Source organism: Penicillium paradoxum (assembly GCF_028828445.1).
Source record: "Penicillium paradoxum strain IBT 22861 chromosome Unknown utg000006l_segment0_segment0, whole genome shotgun sequence".
NCBI classification, from domain to species: domain Eukaryota; kingdom Fungi; phylum Ascomycota; class Eurotiomycetes; order Eurotiales; family Aspergillaceae; genus Penicillium; species Penicillium paradoxum.
The window spans coordinates 2,077,788-2,099,454 of NW_026643184.1; the positions used below are offsets into that span (position 1 = coordinate 2,077,788).

Genomic DNA, 21,667 nt, shown 5'->3' on the forward strand with positions numbered 1-21,667 from the left:
TGGGACTGTCTCACTCCTGCATAAGTCCTCGCGGAAGTTTAAGACATCGTTGTGGAGTAGCCGATACCTGTTCCCCGTGGTGACCTGACTTGACGTTACATCCTTATACTTACCCACCTAGGCAGGTAGTTCTATTTTCAGCCTGACGAAGAAACTCAATCTCAATATCCAGGCAAGGGCTCGGTATGATATACTGAAGGAAAAGACTTAAATAGCTTCATTCCCCCCATGCTTTCCTCTTCATTCTCATCTACATCCTTCAACACCAAACAATCCAACCAACTTCCAATTCAATTCTCTCAATCACCATGCAGCTCACTCAGCTCCTCCTCGCAACTGGCCTCTTTGCCTCCTCGGCCTTCGCTGCCCCCACCGCCTCTAGCAAGTCTATGATGGCCGCCAGTCCCCAGTGGACCATCCAGAACACCAAGCGTGTCTGCAACACCGAGGACACCTCCTGCACCTGGACTTTCGGCATCTACCCCGGCGCCGGTGATGCCACTGCCTGCAAATATGTTGTGAAGGGCAGCCCTGCCTCCCAATCCGACGGTGGTCCCGTCAACTGCGGCGAATTCACCGTCACTTCCGGCTGGAGCGGCCAGTTCGGCGAGGGCAATGGCTTCACCACCCTCTCCGTTGTCAAGAACGACGTCCGCCAGATCATCTGGCCTGCTTATACCGATAATCAGGTTGCGGAGGGCAAGGTCGTCCAGCCTGATCAGAGCTACGCCCCTGTTACTCTTCCTTGAATGCATATAAACCATGGCTCGGGGCAGAGCTGATTACTGTATATATCAAACCACTTTCTTTGATGACAAGCAATGACAAGCAGATTGAAATTTTTTACATGCTATTACAGATTCCATATTGTAGAGTAGCCATACGAAGGAGATAGTAACATACGGTGTTGTTTCTGGTGAAATTTACCCAAGAACAATTCAGCTTTTCATGCTTGGGCTCCACTACAGAAGAGAGGACCTGCGGTGGGCAAAGGGACGATAAAATGCCATCCGATACACAGTTCAACATGTTTTTGCCCATGTTAGAGCATCAATTGTGGTGGGAAGGATCTAACCTACAATAGTAACTTACGCGGATTGGTGGGTGTGAATGGGATCGAAACTATGCATTCCATAGCACAATCGGTCTGACAGGCTATATTGCTTTAGAACACATCAAGAATTCGATCTTATTAGTATTTTAACAAACTATATCTGGGTATGCGCGCGCACTGGTTTCAATCTTAGGCCAAAGTATCAACGACGGTTATCCTTGATGCTTGCTATACTAGGTTCTTTTCTCTGTCAAGCCATTTGGTCACGGGTACCAGGACATCTCTATCGACAGGCTAAGATCTTTCATTGGGAATCACCTTAAATAGGCCCTGAGATCTGCTTTATCGTTAACGATGATAATGGCATTCATACCTCCCAGTAGTTTGATGCATGAAACCAATGTTGATCTTCACACTCGCTAAATGGTTGCAGAGTTATTTGTAGGCACTTGGGGGCTATCCCTTTAGGGAGAGCAAATGAGGACTGCATCCACCTAGTAACCCAATTTCTAGGCGACTAGATGCTATGCTGGCCAAAGCGGAGCTAACGTCGGTTCGAGCAGCATCTCCTTTGAATGCGAGGGACAATGCAGCGGAACAACGGCCAGTGCGCAGCGCTAGCCGGAGGCAGAGGGGAATAGGGGGATGGGGGGATGGCAGCAGAAGAAAAGGGGACAGTGATGAGTGTGAAATATAAAAGCATTAAAGAATAGGAGGGGTCTTTTATGTTGGCAGCATTGAAGGGAAGTAGACGACGGCGTAGTGCGCAAATTAGCCGGGGCAAATCATCCCCAGTCTACACACACAACCACGTCATCCCAGGCATTTGGTCATCCTGTACCTGAGACTTACCCAATCCATATATCTCGATCTCCGACATCCTATACATAAATCCCAACAAAACAAGCCTGCTGAAGAAGCCGTTATCTTATCGGCCCGTTAGCTCTGCCAAGATCGGACTCGGAGAAGTCGTCCCCCGCACACATCGATTCCTCACTCGCACAAGTCTTCCACAGCATCGCCCACAATGCCGGAAACATTGAGCTCCAAGGACCAGTCCTTGTTTCGTCAAGTGGTTCACCACTTTGAGATGAAGCAGTACAAGAAAGGTTGGCTTCTGCAGTGTCCTAGGCCCTAGACCCGTCTAACCACGTTTTACACTGCAGGGATCAAGACGGCAGACCAGGTTCTTCGCAAAAACCCCAAGCATGGCGACACACAGGCCATGAAGGCTCTCAACATGAGCCAGATTGGCCAATTGGAGGATGCCTTTGCGCTCGCCAAGAAGGCTCTCCAGAACGATATGAAGTCGCATATCACCTGGCACGTGTATGGATTGCTACTACGCCAGGAGAAGAACTACGAGGAGGCCATCAAGGCATACCGATTTGCCCTCCGCCTCGAGCCCGAATCGCAGCCTATTCAGCGTGACTTGGCCCTGCTCCAGATGCAGATGCGGGATTACCAGGGATACATCAAGAGCCGCAATGCGATGCTGCAAACTCGACCGGCAATGCGCCAGAACTGGACAGCTCTTGCGATTGCCCATCACCTGGCCGGCGATTTGGCAGAGGCCGAGAAGGTTTTGACTACCTACGAGGATACACTGAAGGGGGCCGTTCCGCCTGTCGCCGATATGGAAAACTCGGAGGCCACTTTGTACAAGAACACGATCATTGCGGAGACAGGAAATATTGAGAGAGCTTTGGAAAACCTTGAGGCTGTTGGATACCGATGCACCGATGTGCTCGCAGTTATGGAGATGAAGGCAGACTACCTTTTGCGATTGGACCGCAAGGCCGACGCGGAGGCTGCATACACTGCTCTTCTGGAGCGCAACCCGGACAACTCGGTTTACTACAATGGCCTGATCCAGGCTAAGTCCATCCCTGAAAACGACCATAAGGCGTTGAAGGCTCTCTACGATGAGTGGGTTGAGACATACCCCCGCTCTGATGCTGCTCGTCGCATCCCCCTTGATTTCCTTGAGGGCGATGAATTCAAGCAGGCCACCGACGCTTATCTGCAGCGCATGCTGAAGAAGGGTGTTCCCTCATTATTTGTGAACATCAAGCAACTTTACGTCAACCCGGCCAAGCGTGACGTCGTACAAGAGTTGGTGGAGGGATATCTCTCTGAAAAGGCCACAAACAGCTCCGAGGAGCCCAACGGAGACAACAACGAGTTCCTCTCATGCACATACTACTTCCTCGCTCAACACTACAACTATCACCTCAGCCGCAACCTCACCAAGGCCATGGAGAATGTTGAGAAGGCCATTGAACTTTCACCAAAGGCCGTTGAATATCAAATGACCAAGGCTCGTATCTGGAAGCACTACGGAAACCCAGAGAAGGCAGCAGAGGAGATGGAGAAGGCTCGATTGTTGGATGAGAAGGATCGCCACATCAACACCAAGGCGGCCAAATACGTGCTCCGAAACAACGATAACGAGAAGGCCTTAGAACTCATGGGCAAGTTCACTCGCAATGAGGCCGTCGGTGGCACATTGGGTGATCTTCACGATATGCAGTGCACTTGGTTCTTGACTGAGGATGCCGAGGCTTTCCTCCGACAAAAGAAACTTGGCCTTGCCCTGAAGCGCTTCCACTCTGTTCACAACATCTTTGATACATGGCAAGAAGATCAGTTTGACTTCCACGCCTTCTCTCTTCGCAAGGGCATGATCAGAGCCTATGTCGACATGGTGCGCTGGGAGGACCGCCTGCGCGAGCATCCCTTCTACACAAGAATGGCTATTGGAGCTGTCAAGGCCCACCTGCTTCTTCACGACGAGCCGGATCTCGTACACGGACCGATGCCCAGCGGAATTAACGGAATCGATGCCACTGATGAGAACCAAAGGAAGAAGGCTCTCAAGAAGGCCAAGAAGGAGCAGCAGAAATTGGAGAAGATCGAGGCTGACAAGCGTGCCGCAAGAAAAGCTGCTGCTGCCAACGCCAAGAGTACGGATGGTGAGACCAAGAAGGAGGATGCCGATCCTCTGGGTAACACCCTGGTCCAGACTCAGGATCCCCTCAAGGATGCCATGAAGTTCTTGACGCCGCTGCTTGAGTCCAGCCCCCAGAATATCGAAGCTCAGTGTCTCGGATTCGAGGTTCACTCCCGAAGGAGTAAGTGAATTCAGTGAAACTTGAGACGAAATCATCCCGCTAACACTATCATAGACAAGCACCTCCTTGCCGTTAAGTGCCTTGCGGCCGCTCATTCCATCGACCCCTCCAACGCCACTCTTCACCTCCAATTGCTTCGCTTCCGCCAGTCTCTCAACAGCCTTTCCGAGCCTCTTCCCGAGCAGGTTGCCGAGGCTGTCAATGCCGAGTTTGACAAGCTGCTCCCTAAGTCTCAGGACCTTGAGGAGTGGAACGAGTCTTTCCTCTCAGCTAACAAGGGCAGCGCCGCCCACGTGCAAGCCGCCCTTTCTGGGCGTCAGCTCCTCAAGCCGGAAGCTAAGTCCCAGTCTGAGCAAGACCTGCTTGCTACCCTCGACTCCTCCGATATCACCATCGACGAGGCTATCGCCGCCTTGGACCTTCTGAACAAGTGGGGCAGTGACAAGACTGCCTACGCCGAGAAGGCGAGCAAGAAGTGGCCCGAATCTTCTGTCTTTGTACTTAACTGATTTGAGATGGAGAACCGTTTGGTCTCAACTCCACACCCGCTTCGATCATGAATTGCCTGGCGATTTAGCGATATAGAGCAATGACAGCAGTTGGGACAGGGGGTAAAAGGATTGAGAACATAGAGAAAGACATAGGAAGGAAAGGGGAGGGGGGAAGAAATATACTCTGATCCTGGCCAGTGCCATGTGGAGTATAAAGATGCTGGAAAAACACAATGTACTGGTATCTATTGCCAAGAAAGTGAGGGCTAAATGTAGAACAAATCTACTCCAAACTTGAAGCGCCGTTTCCATAAGAGGATCAATGTACATTTCTAGAGTGGGACATTAAACGAACAGAAAAAAAAAGAGCGCCTTTAATATACAAGCCGAGGAGGGAGTCACAATATGCTAAACAAACAGACCAACACATGCCGTGCTCAACAATGCCAGGGAAAGAACCTATCCCGTAACCGTTCTAGTAAACGAACAAACTTCAAACAATGGGAGATATCTCTTTACTGTCCATCTTCTTCGTCAAGGTTACCAATAATGGGCTTACGTCTCAGAGCCTCTTCGCTCTCGCCGTAGCCGTAGTCGATCCACATGCGCTGCCAGAAAGGAATGTGGGCTGGTCGCTCCTCGCCCAGAATGTATTCCTGGAGCTCGGCGATGCGCTGAGAGCGGGCTTCGTCTTCGGGAGAGAGAATGGCGCGTTGCATGCGTGAGGCAATACGCTGGTCAAGCACGACGTCATCAAGCCACTCGCGCTCCTTCTCGTCTTCCTCGCGCTTGTGCACAGACTTGTGCCACTCCTTCTCGGCAGCCTCCATCACGGTTTGCTGCTCGTATTGGCGAGGGGGGAGGTCTGCGAACGAGCTGTCGGGGGAGGGAGTGGGGTCAACGCTGGCGCCGGTGGGCTCGGAGTCTGCGCTGAAGCTGTCGTCACGGTAAGGACGGGCGCTATTGGCGAGAACAAGCGCGGCGACATCGCGGCCGACATCCTCGGCAAGGTAGCGTTGTGTGAGGAAGCGGTAGATACGGATAGGGGTATTCAGGAAGCCGAGGAGGTGAGGGAATTCGACTGGGGTGGAGCTGTCGAATGACTGGGGGAGAGTGGAGGGAAGGGAGGCGGACGAGTATTCGGATGGGTAGATGTATGCGGGAGTAGGACCGGTGGGCTTGGAAGGCTTCTCTTCTTCCTTCTCCGGCTTTTCTTCTTCCTTCTCTGGCTCCTCGGCCTTGGGCTCGGGGATCGGCTCTTTGTGATCTTCGGAGAACTCGGGGGAATCGATGCTAGCAATCTCGGGGTTCACGAGACCAACGGGTTTCTCTGCACTGGTGTCCTCGATAGCATCAACTATCATTTCCTCCGGGGGTGGAGGTGGCGCATCCAAGGGGCCAAGCCATCCTTCATGCAAGCCACGAATATATTCCTTCCAGGTGTGACGGCCGATAACCAAATCGCCCTTGGGGCCAGGCTCATCACTGATTCCCATGTTTGCCCGGGTGGCGGCAACGACCGCCTCCACACCGACTTCTTCGACGGTTGAGCTGGGCTCGCCGGCCTTTCGGCGCAGCTTGCGAATGTTTTCCGCCATGCCGGCTCTTACGTCGCCTTCACGTCGGCCTTCAACAACGGTGTAGTCCAATGCCGCGGCGACCAGGATCGGCTTGACATATTCTTTGAAATGATCCCGAGCAACGCGCAGGCCATCTCCTGGGGGTGCAGAAAGATAGACTGTCATTTTCCGGCGCATTTGGTCAACGGGCAGAGTCTCTTTTGAAATGTGAGCCACAAGCTCCGACCACTTCTGTTGGATGCGACGTTTCTCCCGACGGTCATAGATAAGAGCACCAGTGAATGATCCAGTGATGGTCAAGAAGATCATCCAGTTGCGAGAGGGCAATTTGAAGCGCATATTCGGCAGACCTATTGATCATGGCGTATTAGCATCTTCGGCTGTTGAGATCCGGGGAACATGATCGTACCCATCATTTTGAACGCAGGATTAGGCGGCTTCGGGGCCGCCTGGGGCTTTGTAGCGCCTGCAGGCGCAGCAGAGCTCGAGGAGTCTGCCATTGGGCTGTGTACTGAGTGAAATGATCTGTACGGATCAACAACGTACACCCGGGGCATGCTCGTTCGGGGAAAATTGTTGACTCGGGATTACAATAGTCCGACTACACGTGATTTGGTATAAACGTCCGAGTCGGGCAGTCGAAGTAGTACTGACTTCGAGATATGAGAGGTGGGTATCATTGCATTGATTGTTCGATTTCTGTGCAAATTATTACTTTGGTTTTTATATCTTCTGATGGCCGTGTTGGGTCTGTAGTCGAGTCATGAAACTCTTCTATCCGCACTACATACAGCCTTCTCCGGGTCCATTATAGGGCTTTGTTACCTATTGCCCGCGGGAAATTACTCCTGTTTCACAATGGAGATAGAAGGACGAGAAAGGCCAAAAAAGGTACCCGACGTGTCATGAGAATTCCTCTCATGTACTGACAGTCCACACTGGAATTCTTGTCATGACATGTCTACTCCGTAAGGACCTCCGAAATACCTAACGGAGTACCTACATGTAGGTACTCCGTTAGGTACATATTCTGTGCACAATGCCCCCCCCCTGGATTCCAGTTTCATGTTCTAAAGAGGCCGTCAGAGAGCTGTCAGTGATCTACTGGATGCTCTAAGCCAACTGCGTAAATAGGTTCAGCTGGTAGTACGGAGTAGAAAGATCTGAACACACCCAGAGCGACATCAATCATCCAGTACTCGGTAGCCGCCTGTGGATTCGAACAAATAATTGGACGAAAGAAAAGCCATCACTGACATTAGGAACCCATCCTGTTGTTTCAAGTCAATTGAGTGGTGTAAACAAGAGTCAACCAGTCACACTGGGGCTAGATTGCCTCCTGAGCCACCGCTTCTTTAAACTCCCCGCCCTCGTCTTAAATTCCCCCAATCCATCCTTCTTCTCCCTCACTTTACTTGAAAAGTCCCTGTGGGAACTCAAGTCAAGATGGATCCCAACAACAATAACCGGAATAATATGAATTACGGCTACGACCGTAACTACAATGCCAACAACCGCGCCTATCCCACCACCCCCTCCGCGTTCCCTCAGCCCATCTATCAGACTCAGGGGGCTCAGGAATATGTCGACCCCTCCAACCCAGCTTATGCCCCAGGCTACTTCATGCCCAACCATTACCCACCCCAACAGGTACAGGCTCAATATGCCCAGCAACAGCAGTACGCGCAACAGCAAGCGCTGCAATCTCCCCAGCCCGCCTACCAAACACGCCCGGGTTACCCCGACGGTACCAACGGTCTGATCCAGCAGTTCTCCAACCAGGACCTCAACGCAAACCGTGCAGGATTTTACAACAACCGGGCTGCCTCCCCAGCGCAGCGGCCTCGCACCGCCGGCGGCTCTCCCGCTCAAGCACAAGGTCAAGCATCACACCTGATCCCCCCGGTGCCCCGCAGTCCTCGCCCGCCCTCCGAGAATGAAGAATTGCAGCGCTTCCCCGACCGGTACTCGGAAAATGTGCATAAGCGAGGAAAAGCGGCAAAAGAGTTGGTGACGGTGTTCTTCCACGAGAATATCGAGCGGGCCCGTGACCGTAACATGCGGTAAGTTTTCATGCCCTCGGTGGACTTATTGAAACGATGTCCCGGGTTTCTGGCTAACACTAGGTTGTTCGTCCTCGCAGCTCTGCGGAACTCGACAAAACGATCCGTGAACCTAACGTCTCCATGGAGAAGAAGCGCCAAGATGCCGATGTGATTTCCAAGAGAGAATCCGACTTCCTTCGATTCCTGCGCACAAAGGAGACGCCGGCGAACTTCCAGACCATCAAGATTATCGGAAAGGGTGCTTTCGGTGAGGTCAAGCTCGTGCAGCGCAAGACCGATGGCAAGATTTATGCCCTCAAGTCATTGATCAAGACGGAAATGTTCAAGAAGGATCAGCTGGCCCACGTCCGTGCCGAGCGTGATATTCTGGCGGATTCAAAGGACAACCCTTGGCTTGTCAAGCTACACGCATCATTCCAGGATTCTGCGTACCTTTACCTGCTTATGGAGTTTTTGCCTGGTGGTGATTTGATGACCATGTTGATCAAGTATGAAATCTTCTCTGAGGATATCACCAGATTCTACATGGCCGAGGTCGTGATGGCAATTGAAGCCGTACACAAGCTTGGTTTCCTCCATCGGTAAGTGATTTTTGGTTCTTGGTACCAGTTGGGACCTTGGCATTGGGCGTCATGCCAACACGTAAAATCATCTCATACTGATAAGTTTTCGTTGGCAGTGATATCAAACCTGACAACATCTTGCTTGACCGGGGTGGCCACGTCAAACTGACTGATTTCGGTCTATCAACTGGAGGCAAGAAGACTCACGACAACGCTTATTATCAGAATCTCCTCAAGAACTCTACTTCTAAGGATCGGAACCGCAACTCTGGCTACTTCAATGATGCCATTAACTTGACAGTATCCAACCGTGGCCAGATCAACACCTGGAGGAAGTCTCGTCGTGCCATGGCCTATTCCACAGTCGGAACTCCGGATTATATTGCTCCTGAAATCTTTAACGGTCAGGGTTATACTTATCTCTGCGATTGGTGGTCTGTTGGTGCTATCATGTTCGAATGTCTCGTGGGCTGGCCTCCGTTCTGTGCTGAAGACACCAATGACACCTACCGGAAGATTGTCAACTGGAGAGAGTGCTTGTACTTCCCTGATGAACTGGTTCTCTCGCGTGACTCCGAGGGACTGATCCGAAAGTAAGCGCTTTTCTTACTCCGCAGAACCAAGAAGAAAAATCAAACTAACTGGATCGTCTAGCTTCTTATGTGACCCGGATCACCGTATTGGCAGCGAAGGTGGTCAGCACGGAGGCGCCACACAGATCAAAAACCACCCCTTCTTCAGGGGTGTTGTTTGGGATCAACTGCGTGGCATCCGTGCTCCCTTCGAGCCGCGTCTCAGCTCAAACATCGATGTGTCGTACTTCCCCATTGATGAAATTCCTCAGGAAGATACCAGCGCAATTCACCGTGCTCAGGCCCGTGCCATGCCAGACTCACAGGAAGCCGAGATGAGTTTGCCATTCATCGGTTATACCTACAAGGCCTTCAATGCCTTCCAAACCAATTAGGTTTGTTCGTTGTGTTCCGAGACTGACCGACTCTTGGGAACAATGGAAGCAAGCAGGGCTTGCATCATTTGTTCTTCCATGTACTCTATCGTCGGTCAGAAGAAAAAAAAGCTCGGATTTGCTTTCATCTCGTTACATATTATCATTGAGCATATCAGCGCGATGTTGTTTTCCCGAATCATGACCCATCTTCGGTTTCACTTGTTGATACATAGTCCATATGTATCTAACGCTTTGCATCCTTCTCAAGACGATACACACATACCTTTCACATATTCGGAGAGATCTAGCGGAGAAGGGTAGTGCCATCTTGCAATCTTAACTTTGATCTAGTTAGACACATCCTGGGATGGTCGGGATCATCCTAAAGAATTAAATGGACTTATTTCTGACTATGTACTTACACTTCAGTGGAGTCGCAGTCCAATGTAAAGTAGCAATCAAAATGAACTACGAGTACTCGGCCAGAAGCAATACCATAGCCATTTATAGGGCTATGCTGGCTGTGTTATGGACTAGGTATATTTGCCAGCTACGTAAAATCTATCAAGCCAAAAAAAACCCCGGAATCTTGAGATATTGTTGACGGTATAGTCACCATCACAATTGCATAGGAATTGTCGTAAAAGCTGATCGCTCGAGATAAGAAAGATATGCACAAAGAATAACCCCGAAACGCCTATCCTGATTCCCGCCGTAGAGACCATCGTCTTGTTGTGCGTACCGAAAGCAATGCAGAGCAAGCCCAAGAACCGGGTAGAAAGGTCGCTGAAAAACAGATCACGACTGCATAGGCGCCAACCCGGGAACGCCACTGAACCTCTCTTCGCGCTCAGTTTTGAACAGAATCTGGATCCAAAACTCCTTACTATCCTCATCGAACCAAGTCCAGTAGCGCTCGTCCCGACGATCAATCTCCTTAGCCTGTAGCTTAAATCCACAAGTCTGGTATGGCTCCGCCGCAACGACCAAATACTGGTACTTATTATCCGGATTCTCAATCTTCTGCTCAAAGGCCGACATGAAGCGCACGCGCGGCACAACCCCAGGCGTGATCTCCTGGAACTGCAGCTGGAACAGCAGTCCCTGCTGGCGCGTCAGAGGGTCCTGGATCTTGGTAATCTTGTATCCCGGCCGGCCGATCTTGATCAGCTGTTTCTTGACCTGCACGCCAGCGAAGCCCTGCATGGACGACGGATCTTGGTTCTTGCCTTCGCGCGCATCGCGCGCGGCGCGGCGGGCGAGGTTTGTCTGGTGCTTGCGGCCCTGCGTGTGGGCGAGGTAGGAGCCATCGTTCTGGTGGACTGTCAGGCAGAGTCGACACTCGAAGCTGCCGAGATGGTTCTTGAAGATATAGGGATCTTTTTCGATGTCGATTGTCTCTAGGGCGAGCTGGCGCAGTCGCTCACGTCGGTCGGCGTTTGTGGCGGATCTGGAGGCAACGCCGCCGCCGCCGAATTTGGAGCCTGCACGGTTCTGGTGGACGTTTTAGCATTTCTTGTTTCTAGATAGAAGTCATGGCAAAATGCGCTATGCCAGGATGTACGTACCTGGTAATCCATCTTGTTGATGCTGCAGCTCAAATAAAGTTGCAAGTTCACCTCGTAGGAGTTCTACGGAGGCGGTAGATTGTCGACCGCCTTTATCGCCCTTTTGTTCCCGCATATACCGCCTTCCTAATTGGTAAAAAGCTTTACTTGACATGCTAACACATCCCTTCTAGCCATCTTGTTATTTCAAGAAAGGGATAAATTTAGTGATTGCTTGGAGTTCTAGCAAGATTGGACATTCTATCTACTAAATCGTGTCTAGTAATACATATCCCAGCCTGTCCAAAATCCAGGCTACCTAAGCTTCAATTGTTATGTAAGCGGGTCTTTTGGTGAATCCATACATGCATCGATCACAATACAAAGTAACAGCTCCAAAACACTTGAAAACCAATGACCTTTTAATTCTAACTGGAGCTATGAGTGTGCCAGCTGTAGGTCAACGTCAGTCGTTTGACGGACATTTGGGTACCATTCGGTATGTGGGCACCGTTCAAGGGACCACCGGTGACTGGTTGGGTGTTGAATGGGACGATGCAACTCGAGGCAAGCACTCGGGCGAGCATAAAGGCGTCAGATACTTCTCATGTACGTTTGGTATGATCTATGGGTCTGAAATAGTTGCTAATTCTTCCTCAGGCAAAAGTAATCGTCTCACGGCGGGGTCTTTTGTTCGCCCCTCCAGGCCTTCAGACCAGCCTCGGGGCTTTCTAGAAGCCCTACGGGAGAAATATGCCTCTGAATCTGAACAAGACTTTTCTCATGATACCTTGTTGAGTGGAACAGCTCGAGGCAAGGCAATCGAAATTAGCGGCAAGGTAGTCGAAGAAGTTGGCTTCGACAAGATTCGGAAACAGCTCGCTGAGCTCCAGGAATTGCGCATTGTCCTGCTTGATGGCTTGCGAGTTGTCGGGGTTATCGCATCCTACGACCAGGATCAAGCGTCCCATAGTGAAGCAGTTCACAAGATTGGAGAAACTTGCCCCAAGATTACGGACCTTGATCTCAGTCGAAACCTACTAAGTCGCTGGCGTGATGTTTGGGATATCTGCAATCAGCTGAAGCAGCTGAAGAAGCTGAAGTTGAGGTGAGTCTCGGTTTCAACCAATCTATCGGTAGCAGGGCTGACTAGGGCATAGTGGCAACCGATTCCAAGCTTTGGGAGATAACTTGATGTTCAATGGGATCACCGAGCTACACTTAGAAGAAACCTTGCTGACCTGGGACGAAGTATGTGCCTGAATATCGTGAATGATCTTCTATTAAACTAACTTTGAATATAGATTGCTGCCATTGCATCTCGATTCCCCGACTTGACATCTCTCACAGCATCTGCAAACCAGCTCTCTGAGATAACCTGTCCCCTCCCCAGCACTATCACAACATTAAACCTCGAGCACAATGAGATCGCCTCAATATCAGCTCTTCGGCATCTCGCCGCGCTTCCTAACTTGGAGCACCTATCTGTTCGTGGGAACTGTATCAGCACCGTGAACGAAAACACCACAGATACAACCCTAGATTTCCAATTTCCACCGACCCTCCGCTCTCTCGACATTTCCCGCAACAATATCACCTCCTGGAGCATTCTTAACAAAGTTTCCACCGTATTCCCAGGGCTAACCACCCTCCGGACCACTGGCAATCCTCTCTTCGACCAATCGCCCCTCCCATTATCCGTCACAGACGCCTCCAAACCAATGACCATCGACGAAGCATTCATGCTAACTCTATCTCGCTTCCCGCCTTCCCTCACAGTCCTCAACTACAGCACCATCTCACCACAAGATCGCTCTAATGCAGAAATGTATTACCTTTCCCTCATTGGCAAAGAACTCTCCGTCACGACCGAGACAGAAGAGCCCGCTATTCTGGCTACACACCCGCGGTACAGCGAGCTGTGCGAGCTATATGCTGAGCCAACAATCACAAGAGCCATCATATCGGATTCCTCTGGGGCGAGGGTGATCCACCCGCGGTCTGTGGCTGCGCGGTTAGTCAAGATGGCGTTCCGTCTGCCGCAAGAGGATGACACATTCATAAGCCATATCAAGGAAATCCCCGGTTCATTTGATACCTACCAGGTCAAGGCCATGGTATCGCGGCTCTTCGGACTACCAGCGTTTGGCTTCCGGTTGATCTGGGAAACTGATGAGTGGGATCCTGTGGAAAAAGAAACTGGCGCTGACGCTGCTGTTGAATGTGACGAGGATAGTGAGGATGAGGATCGCCCTGATATTGCTCCTGGGCCTGAACGGACAGGCGAAGATCTTGATACGAGCCGGTTCGTGCGCAGAGAGGTTGAGCTAGTTGAATCCACGAGGGATATTGGGTTCTTGTTTCAGGGCGAGGTGGGAGAGGTGAGAATTCGGGTTGATGTTCTTGACACTGTCTCTACGAGGTAGTGCTTCTGCTGTAGAAGTAAGAGGCATAATATAATTTCTTTATTTGCAGCTAGTGTCGAATGGCTCCTGGTAATAATATTGGACCGAAGCATAATCGCCGTCAATATCAATACAACTTACGTTTCAATCCGCAGTTTTACTTGCTAACCATTGATGTGAAGGCATAGCTTGAAGTGAGAAATGCGCATATGTACCGGATAATACCTGGCACTCGAGATCTTTCCCTTTCCGTTTTAGTGCTCACCCCTTGGTTTTGACGCCTCCAATGATGCCTCAACGGATCTCAATTAAGTGGCCCGATTATGGTCAAACAAAGCCGGAGCCACCCACACGTTCACAAAGGTAAATTATATAGCGAAAGGAAAGATATCCCGCAGAATATATGGCTACACGAGAGCATTTTAGGAAGTTGAGGGCCCACCGTTATTCCATCTATACCGCATTGCCGTTATTCATCAGTGCTGTTTAATTAATATAAAGTGGGAAATGTATAGAGTAGTCAATTTAGTACTAGAATACAGATTGATAGAGCCCCCCTTCGTTTTTGGGCCCTGCCATGCTTCCTGATTTCAATCAACACCTCCACTTCCGCCTTGTCTTTTCTTGATCGGCCTTTTCCGTCCTATGCGAGGGTCCGTATTTTTGTATCAAAAATTACGGTTACTTCGCCTATAAATACTTTCTGGTCGAAGCACAATCCTGTCCTTCGAGAAGTTGACGTCCCCCTTCCTTTTTCTCAACATCGAACTTCCATTTTCCCCCACTTGTCACTGCACATAGCACCGCCACTGGCATCACTGCCCGTATTATTTCCTAATGGCGGCTACCGAAAAGTCCGGTATCAGCCTTATGAGCCAATACAATATCGTTCTACCGAAAAGGCAGGCGTATGACTCTTCCGGCAAACCTATACCTGCATGCGACCCCGATCAATGTGCTGCGGCAATAAAGGGGAGGATCTCCCCGTCGATCTAAGCTCGTTCTGGCACCAGAGAGCAGTTATCCGTGGGATTCGTGATTCACTTCAATTTGCAACAAGCCCGGCAATTCTTGAGCTATGCTCCGGCGACGATGGCCAGGCCCATCAATTTTCCCGCGCCCGCAATGCTCGCCTAATAATGAGTGACATAATCCCCGATATACAAAATCCTGCCTCTCAGCCGTACTGTATCTGGTATCCCGACCTTGCATCAGAAGAAGTATATCGCGAAGTTGCCCGTCGGTATCCGCCTATGCGGTATCAAGTGGGCCGAGCGTGTGCTGCAGCAGGCTATACAGATCTCTACAAAGAATTGGACCTTTTGCCTGACGTTTCTATCGCGGAAGAATCCCGCGAAGTTGACAAAGACGCTGAAATCTACAAGATTATCATGTCCGCCCCCCAACGATATGCTATCATGGAAGATTTCTCTCGATCCGTTCATCTTGAAACCCCACGAACGCCTGTGTTTCTGAATGGCGATATGAAGCCCCGATGGACTTTGGGACAGCGAGTTCTCCCCGGAAAAAATTTACCCGAGACGACTGCTGATGATATTGACATCGAGGAAGATGGATTTATCGGCATTGAAGATGTCAGCTTGAAGGATATCAGCGGAATGGAGGACTACGCTGAACTGGGCCCAGGCCAGTCCGATCAACTGTGGATGCCTCTTCCGCCTGATCTCCCAAATCTTGAGAAGCGCCTTCAGACACAGATGGCCGCGTGGGAGGGCAATGTGGATCGATACAGTCGACTAATGCACCCACGTAGGCTGAGAACCAAACTTGAATACAATTGCGTTCTTCGTGGCATTTATCACAGTACAACCTTCGCCAGATGGTGGGCCTATCAGCTGGAAACAAACCCTGGACGGGCTATCCTCCCAGGTAAATTGCTCAGCCAAGGCAATGAACGGGAGTGTAGAGAGATTCGCACTGCAATTAATGCCCGCATGATAATGAACAATGATATCTCTGGTATCGACGATGACTCGGACTGCCTCCCGTGGGTCATATGGGGGCCCGTGAAGCCCTCTGCGAACACTTTAGCTGATCTGGTTCGAAAGTGTCCGTCCATGGGACATCAAGTTGCGATCACTTGTATAATGTGTGATTACGGTTCGATATTCCGAAGTTTGAAGCCCCCCTACACCAGATCCTTGTATGTGGCTGCCAGGCGAAGTGAAAATCCATTCTACCTACAATACCTTGAGGAAATCATGAAGGAGCGCGACATAACTCCCCCGGACTTTCACTACTTCAAAGACTTTGATCACACTGCACCAGGCTTACAGACTGATCTGGAGCCTAGAGATGATCTCACTGGTCCCACTGTCAGCTATCATGACATGGAGATCGGGTATGGGCAATATCCCTGTGGAAATGAACACGAAGAAACTCGAGGTACATATGGAGGCGGGCTAGCAAACCCGGGAATGGTGGAGAGATATATGTGGCTCTCCACTGAAACAGCACAGAAGTTGAAAGATGAACTTGACGCGCCCTACCCAGGTGCGGATATCGGTCTTTTGTATGATGATGGAGAACTTCGATCCAAGCTTTCACGCCGTATACAGCCCATGGATCGGTAGTATGCAGGTTTCGATATGTGAAGACAGCATTTAGATACTATTATAAATATTTCGAGTATATAGTAATACCGTTTAGACTCGCTAATACTCCCGCTACTTTCTAAGCGTACGTTGATAGAGCCTTAGTAGTGTCACCTGCCAGTCGACCTACGAGAGAATCGAGTACAAAAACGAGAAAACCAAAGATGGGGAAAGAAGAGAGAGATCTGGTAGGTGACAAGACTTTATACCCTGTCTCCTATGCAAACCAATCAAACCTGCATATCCTAAATAGGTTTAGTAATATTTGGAAGAACAAAGGAAAACTAGCAAACAATCTGGATAAAGGAAACAAGCAAACAATCTAGGAGATCGGAAGGTGTAAATAAGACATATGACGTGGATCGTCATATATTCCCCCACGAAAGAATATATCTAGTCCCTAGATGTTTGAAGACTGGAAATAAAAGTATCGTAATCGAAAGTACCCTTAACCTTAGAGAGATACTATTTGCACACCTGTTTAAACCCTTTTAGGTAAGGTGCCTCTTGGCAACTGATTTCCCTCTGATTTTGTATTTTACACTGTATCCGCGTAGTACTCTCTGCGCCCTATATACGATATCGACGCCCCCTAGCCACATCATATTTCATACCATATCATGATATCGCTGTTATAAAAAATGAGGCTATTCCTAGTTACTGATCCCATATAAAAGGGGCTGATTTGATCGAGTTTTTAGGGTAGAAATAGGGGTTTTCAGTGCAGAAATAAGGCTATTCCTAGTTACTGATCCCGTATAAAAAGGGCTGATTTGATCGAGTTTTTAGGGTAGAAATAGGGATATATAGAGTTTTTATAGGGTGGTTATATAACTCTAAAATAGGTGTTGATTTTTAAAAATGGTGCTAATCGACGATTTAGCCGCTAGTTTAACACGGAGTTTTATACTAAAAATATTACATTTTTACTATACGGTATAGAAATAAGATACTATTTGATATAATACGTATAAGACTAAGATCTAATTACCCCCTCCTAGATATTACCTAGCTAATAGCGATCTTATTATCTAATAACTCTATAGTCTCCCCTTATATAGTCTAATCCTTGTGCCTCCGTACTAGCTACCTCGCTCTTCCTAACCGCCGGATTATCGTAGTTTCCTTAGTGCGTATAGACTTAAATCGTAACGGCTCTCGGTGAGTTAACCGCTTAAAGGCTTAAGATACCTAGGATAATAGAAGCTAGGGCTAGGAGCTTATAGATAGTCGACTACGGGGGTATATAATATAGGGGTTTTATACTATCCGTTCTAAGGAGTATATATATACCCCCTAGGTCCCGGCTAGTAAAGCCTCTACTAGTTAAATCTACTACTAAGGGTAGAAATTAGCCTAGGAGAGGCTTTTACTACTCTCCTAGGCTTAGTTAATATAGTAAATATATAGTATTTCTCTTATTAATATTAACTACTAAAAGTATATTAATAGAATAGGCTTTTTATTAGTACTATATAGTAGATAGTAATTAAAAATATACTATACCTTTATAATAGCGTTTTTTAAGACTACTATTTTAATAAATATAAAGAGAAAGAGGCTACTAATAAGTCTTTAATCTCGCTACTTAGTAAGTTCCTAGGAGATCTTTATAGCCTATCGCTTAATTATAGACTTAAATATTTTAGTAAGAGCTAGTAGATCCTTAGTTAAGGCGTTAAGGTCGATCTTTAGATAGCGATATATAGACTTAATATAAGATATAGAGGTCTAATTAAAGTATAGGAAATACTTAGTATAGTACTATAGAAAGGCTTTACTATACCCTCGAATCTACTTAGTATCTATATATTATAGTAGTTCGGGAAAGTAGGTATATTTATCCTAGAACCGGAGCTACTAACCCTCTATTCTAGTTTTACTATTAGTATCTTAGGTATAGATAATACTATACTAGTTATCCTTTATCTCTATCTACTATATATTAATCTTAATATATACTATATTATTAGTAAGGCGGGTTTCGGAAGGCTAATAGAGGACGTAATAATAGATATAGGGCCTAGTATAACTTTCTATATTATAGGTAATATACTAAATATAAAGTATAGTATCTATATTTAGGAAAGCCTATTAATTATTAGCCTTTTTTCTAGGAAATAGGGTATATAGGAAATATATATAGTTAATTATATTTTATAAAGCTTATTCTTTATCTATAAGGATAGTCTATAGACTAATAAGTTTAGTACTAGTAAGCTTAGTAGTACTTACTATACTACCTTAAGAGCGACTAATCTAATTAGTAGTAGTTAGGTCCTATAAGACCGGTAGTCTATTAGTACTAGTGCGAATTAGTCTTAGGAGCTTAGTACTAGTTTAAAAGGATAAATAAATATCCCTTAGTTAACTAAGCACTAAGCGGTATAAAACCTCTTTTTCGCTACTAAGGAATACCTATATAGCGTAAAAAGTCCTACTAATAGCGGATATACCGATAATATTTAGAAGGGGTATCTTCTACTTATTAGTCTTATACGTATAGTCTATCTATAGGATATATAGATAGGTATATAGAAGGGTAACGCTAGTTTCGTAGATAATAAAAAGGGTGCTTAGCGAGTTATTAACTATATATACTTAGTAGCGGATATACTAATTTCTATTATAGGGGAGATCCTTAAGGAGAGCTTAGATAGGCGTACGACCCTTAAGATATTATAGCTATATTCCTACTCGTAGGTTCTTAATATCCCTACTCCGTATATATAATATAGTATTACTATCCTCCGCTATTTAACGTAAAGCGCCGACGATATACTAAGTTAGTACCCCTTACCGGACTTAGCTAGTGATAGAAGGGAGTATCCGCTAGATTTCTATACGTCGGTATATCCCTAGCGTAGATAGGTCGGTAGGGGGATATTAATACTAAGAGTCCTTAATCACGAGCTTGTTACGACCCTCTGCTAGGAGAGTGCCTTATAGGCTAGATCCCGCCTAGTCCTATGACCTAGAACCCGTAACCTAGTAGGGGTAGTATAACCCCCCGCTAGAGAGTGCACTAGGAAGACTAAGCCCTACCGGGTTAGGTAACCTAGTCCCGTGACCCGCCAAAGGTTATCTATATAGAGACTGCTAGGGGAACTTAGCTCTTTAGCGATTAGTTTATAAATATACTAGTACCCTACTATTCCTTCACTCTAGTTCTATATTACCTGCCAGGACCCGCTAGCACGCCGGTCCTAACAGAGCTCCTATAAACCTCCGAGAAGTAGTTAACGGCGGAGAGTACTATAGAATATATACCTAAGTACTTTAGTATATCGCTTCCGCTACCGATTAGTAGGGGTAAGATTATCTCTATATTTACGACTAATACTATAGTAGAAATATACTACTTTTATATTAGATCTTAACCTTATAACTTCGAATCTATTTAGTTTAGCCCACTTATTAAGTGTGCTTATTCCTTAGAAAGGGCACTCGAAAGACTAGAAAGGGGGTATAGTTTAGTAGCGAGGGTACGAAGATACATTAGTATACTCTATACTAGTAATAGTATATAAAGATATAAAGATATAAAGATATAAAGATATAAAGATATAAAGATATAAGGATATAAAGATATAAGGATATCGAGATAAGATACGGAGTATAGAGCACGAAGTAGGGCTAAATCGTCGATTAGTACTATTTTTGAAAATCAATACCTATTTTAGAGTTATATAACTACCCTATAAAAACTCTGTATATCCCTATTTCTACACTAAAAACTCGATTAAATCAGCCATTTTTATACGGGATTAGTAACTAGGAATAGCCTTATTTCTACCCTAAAAACCCCTATTTCTACCCTGAAAACTCGATTAAATCAGCCCTTTTTATATAGGATTAGCAACTAGGAATAGCCTTATTTTTTATAACAGCGATATTATGATATAGTATGAAATATAATGTGGCTAGGGGGCGTCGATATCGTATATAGGGCGTAGAGAGTACTACGCGGATATAGTGTAAAATATAAAATTAGAGGGAAATCAGTTACTAAGAGGCACCTTACCTAGAAAGGTTTAAATAGGTATGTAAATAGCGAAAAGGTAGGTTTTAGGGGTATGCAAATAGTATCTCTCTAACCTTAAGCTCTTTGATAGCGGTATCTATTTCGTCTTTATCCCTTTATAGTATACTAACGTTAACACTAGAAATATCTATTTTATTAGTGTAGGTATTCGAAGAAGTTAACTAGAAATTATAACCGGCGAGCTACTATACGATTTTAAGGAATTCGGGATAGGTACGAGGTAAATTAAGCTATTAAGAAAGTCTATTACGTAGGGAAGTATTAAGACCTTTACGGAAAGTAGAGATTTTTATAACGTTAGGCTACTCTTATCCTTAAGCTTCGTAAAGAACTCTTTCGAATTTAGCGATATAAGCGGCGAGAGTGTCGGAATCCTACTTAATCGAAAGAAGTCGATCTTTAGCTTCTTAAGTCTTATTTAGATTATCGTAAACGCGTCGAAGTTAATCGAGAATAGTGTTATAGTCGTAAATACCGGAGTCGTATATAGTTAAAAGTTAAGGAAGAACTATAGCTTAGACTTAACTCGAGAGATTAAAAAAGACGTAGTAAAACTAAGCTATTAAATCACCGATAGCGAGTCCGTCGATAGCTAACTTTATACGAATAGAGGCGTCCTACGTATCGTAACGAAATGACTAACTACTAAACTTTTCTAGATTTAGAAGGGAGGCTTTTGGGCGTTTCAAAGAAGAAGGAGAAGTAGAAGTAGTAGGGGTAGTAGCTAGACCTAGTAGTGACCCGCGGGTGACCCTTATAACCCTCGGACCGCCCCGCTACTAGGGCGGTTCGAGGGTCTAACCTCCCGACCCTAAGGGTAGTCTACCTAGGGGTTAGACCCTCGGAGGGTGACCCTTAGGGTCACCCGTAGGTCTATAAATAGGATAAATAGGTAAATCTTATAATATATATAATTTATATAGATTTACCTTATATTTTTAAGTATCTTAATTATAGTGACTAAACTTCTTTAGGGAATATTTTATAATTATATAATATCCTAAGGCTATAGAAGCTTTTGAAGTATATTCTTAATTCTATTTTCTATCTACTATATATTTAGGGGATTGATATTTGTACAGCCCCTAGTGGCTAATTGTACAGCCCCTGCCTGAACTTTCAGGCTGGTGGATGATTGATGCCTGATTGATACCTGATTTGCTAGGGTCCTTTACACTCTCCCTAACCGCCTTTCTCACCGCCTTTCTACTAAAATCA

The 21,667-nt window shown here is 46.8% G+C and overlaps 7 protein-coding genes across 7 annotated transcripts; 5 read left to right on the forward strand and 2 right to left on the reverse strand.

Annotated features, from left to right (window-relative positions):
- Positions 1–308: 308 nt before the first annotated feature.
- On the forward strand, positions 309–749 carry N7457_007211 (uncharacterized protein; the record flags this gene model as incomplete). Its single annotated transcript, XM_057178254.1, has 1 exon — positions 309–749. One exon carries the CDS (start codon positions 309–311, stop codon positions 747–749), a length of 441 nt encoding a protein of 146 aa, XP_057029998.1.
- A 1,332-nt stretch (positions 750–2,081) lies between these two features.
- N7457_007212 (peptide alpha-N-acetyltransferase complex A subunit NAT1) lies at positions 2,082–4,697 on the forward strand (the record flags this gene model as incomplete). The annotated part of the gene is made up of 3 exons (XM_057178255.1): positions 2,082–2,163; positions 2,221–4,188; positions 4,243–4,697. The coding sequence occupies 3 exons, from the start codon at positions 2,082–2,084 to the stop codon at positions 4,695–4,697; spliced, it is 2,505 nt and encodes an 834-aa protein (XP_057029999.1).
- Positions 4,698–5,194: 497 nt separating this feature from the next.
- Positions 5,195–6,759, reverse strand: N7457_007213 (Tim22-complex subunit TIM54; the record flags this gene model as incomplete). The annotated part of the gene is made up of 2 exons (XM_057178256.1): positions 5,195–6,609; positions 6,669–6,759. 2 exons carry the CDS (start codon positions 6,757–6,759, stop codon positions 5,195–5,197), a joined length of 1,506 nt encoding a protein of 501 aa, XP_057030000.1.
- A 946-nt stretch (positions 6,760–7,705) lies between these two features.
- On the forward strand, positions 7,706–9,855 carry N7457_007214 (serine/threonine protein kinase CBK1; the record flags this gene model as incomplete). Its single annotated transcript, XM_057178257.1, has 4 exons — positions 7,706–8,322; positions 8,403–8,906; positions 9,005–9,481; positions 9,543–9,855. The coding sequence occupies 4 exons, from the start codon at positions 7,706–7,708 to the stop codon at positions 9,853–9,855; spliced, it is 1,911 nt and encodes a 636-aa protein (XP_057030001.1).
- A 780-nt stretch (positions 9,856–10,635) lies between these two features.
- N7457_007215 (spliceosome assembly protein PRP11) lies at positions 10,636–11,417 on the reverse strand (the record flags this gene model as incomplete). Its single annotated transcript, XM_057178258.1, has 2 exons — positions 10,636–11,331; positions 11,406–11,417. The coding sequence occupies 2 exons, from the start codon at positions 11,415–11,417 to the stop codon at positions 10,636–10,638; spliced, it is 708 nt and encodes a 235-aa protein (XP_057030002.1).
- Positions 11,418–11,824: 407 nt separating this feature from the next.
- On the forward strand, positions 11,825–13,810 carry N7457_007216 (uncharacterized protein; the record flags this gene model as incomplete). Its single annotated transcript, XM_057178259.1, has 4 exons — positions 11,825–11,993; positions 12,045–12,492; positions 12,545–12,635; positions 12,689–13,810. The coding sequence occupies 4 exons, from the start codon at positions 11,825–11,827 to the stop codon at positions 13,808–13,810; spliced, it is 1,830 nt and encodes a 609-aa protein (XP_057030003.1).
- A 932-nt stretch (positions 13,811–14,742) lies between these two features.
- On the forward strand, positions 14,743–16,383 carry N7457_007217 (uncharacterized protein; the record flags this gene model as incomplete). The annotated part of the gene is made up of 1 exon (XM_057178260.1): positions 14,743–16,383. The coding sequence occupies one exon, from the start codon at positions 14,743–14,745 to the stop codon at positions 16,381–16,383; it is 1,641 nt and encodes a 546-aa protein (XP_057030004.1).
- Positions 16,384–21,667: the final 5,284 nt, after the last annotated feature.